This window comes from Myotis brandtii, unplaced genomic scaffold (genome assembly GCF_000412655.1).
Source record: "Myotis brandtii unplaced genomic scaffold, ASM41265v1 scaffold139, whole genome shotgun sequence".
Lineage (NCBI taxonomy): Eukaryota > Metazoa > Chordata > Mammalia > Chiroptera > Vespertilionidae > Myotis > Myotis brandtii.
The window spans coordinates 693,358-695,243 of record NW_005354965.1 but is presented as its reverse complement, the minus strand read 5'-3'; the positions used below and the strand labels follow the sequence as shown (position 1 = coordinate 695,243).

Below are 1,886 nucleotides of genomic sequence, written 5' to 3'. Positions count from 1 at the left end.
TGGGGACAGAGCCCGGAGGGGCGGGGCTGGGGACGCAGCCCTGAGGGTCGGTGCTGGGGACGCAGCCCTGAGGGTCGGTGCTGGGGACGCAGCCCTGAGGGTCGGTGCTGGGGACGCAGCCCTGAGGGTCGGTGCTGGGGACGCAGCCCTGAGGGTCGGTGCTGGGGACGCAGCCCTGAGGGTCGGTGCTGGGGACGCAGCCCTGAGGGTCGGTGCTGGGGACGCAGCCCTGAGGGTCGGTGCTGGGGACGCAGCCCTGAGGGTCGGGCTGAGCAGCACGTAGACGAGGCGGAGAGGAGCTGTGGGCATCGTCCCAGGAAGCCGGTCGCTGGGAGCCGTGGTGGTGGTGGTGCCGTCTGCATGTCTGTCTTTTACAAGCATCGCAGGGGAATTGTAAAGCCTCCTGCACGTATCCCTGTAATACAGCAGCACTGAACGGTCAGTTAGAAAAACCCTCCCCCGTAGAGGTTGGAGGCCGTGAACTGGGAGTCCGGGTAGAAATGGCGATGGGCATAGTGTGGGCCTCACAGCGGTTCTCCCCGCGATGTCCCCCCAGGCATCCGGCGGTGTCTGGAGGCGTGCTTGTCAGAACTGGGAGCTGCAGCTATGTCCAGCGGTCGAGCGGGGGTGCTGCTCTTCACCCCAGTCAGGCCGGCGTCGGGCCCCAATGCTAGGGTGCTGCGTTGGGGAGCCCTGGTTTAAAGTCGTCCAAGTGGAGGTGCAGGGTTTCACCTGCCACACTGGTGTCGGCTTAAAACTGTGTTTCGTTCTAGCGAAGACGCTCTGAGTCGGGGGCGGGGATATTAGTGACTTGCACTTTTTCTTCATATTCTCTTTTTAAAAAATATATTTTTTTATTGATTTCAGAGAGGAAGGGAGACGGGGAGAGAGAGAGAGAAACATCAATGATGAGAGAGAATCATGGATCAGCTGCCTTCTGCATGCCCCCGACTGGGGATTGAGCCTGCGACCCGGGATCACACTGTGACCTATGACCTGGTGCACGGGTCACTCCGGCCAGGCTTGTTCCCTTTTGTGGCCAAATATTTTGTCATAAGCCGACATTACTGCCCTGGCCGGTTTTGCTCAGTGGATAGAGCGTCGGCCTGCGGACTCAAAGCTACCGGGTTCGATTCCAGCCAAGGGCACATGCCTGGGTTGCAGGCTTGATCCCCAGTAGGGGGCGTGCGGAAAGCAGCCAATCAATGATTCTCTCTCATCGTTGATGTTTCTATCTCTTCCTCCCTCTCTCTTAAATCAATAAAGAAATATATTTTTTAAAAAAAGCCGACATCACCTTCATAATGACAGAAGCAACGAACACTCTTACGAACGGAATCCCTTGACATTGCTTTGTTTCACTGTGTTCAGGTGGTTCACAATAAAAGTATCACAAAGACCCAGAAGGTCCGTTTCTTCACCGGGCAGCTGCTGACTCACATCGCGTCCCTCTACAGCTGGAACGGGATTGTCGACGTGGACCTGGGACCCCCCGAGGAGGTGCGTCGCTGTGCGTGGCCTCGTCAGTGCGTGCGCCTCGCAGCCCAGACACTGATGGCGGAGCACACACCTGCCTATGACATGTCTTTCCATCTGACCGGTTTCTTTTGGCTTTTGCTTATGTTAATTTTCCACTTAGATTCAATATGATTTTTAAAGTTTTTTTGTTACAGTAAGATTTTTTCCCCCTACTCTATGGTATCATGATACTACATTTTTTTTTTTTTTGAAATTTCTTTTTTTTTTTTTAAATATATATTTTTATTGCTTAAATTATTACACAGAGTATTACATGTTTCTCCTTTTTTCCCCCCGCACTTGACAATCCCCTGGCCTCCCTTACGCCCCCCCAGTGTCTTCTGTCCCTTGGTTATGCTTATATGCAT

The 1,886-nt window shown here is 53.9% G+C and overlaps 1 protein-coding gene across 1 annotated transcript in view; it reads left to right on the top strand.

Annotated features, from left to right (window-relative positions):
* URB1 (URB1 ribosome biogenesis 1 homolog (S. cerevisiae)) overlaps positions 1-1,886 on the top strand; it is a 43,360-nt gene that overhangs the window by 5,078 nt on the left and 36,396 nt on the right. Inside the window, exons 6-7 of the mRNA XM_014535196.1 lie at positions 557-645; positions 1,372-1,500. Of these exons, the coding sequence (XP_014390682.1) occupies positions 557-645; positions 1,372-1,500 (218 nt within the window). The remainder of the gene's footprint in view (positions 1-556; positions 646-1,371; positions 1,501-1,886) is intronic.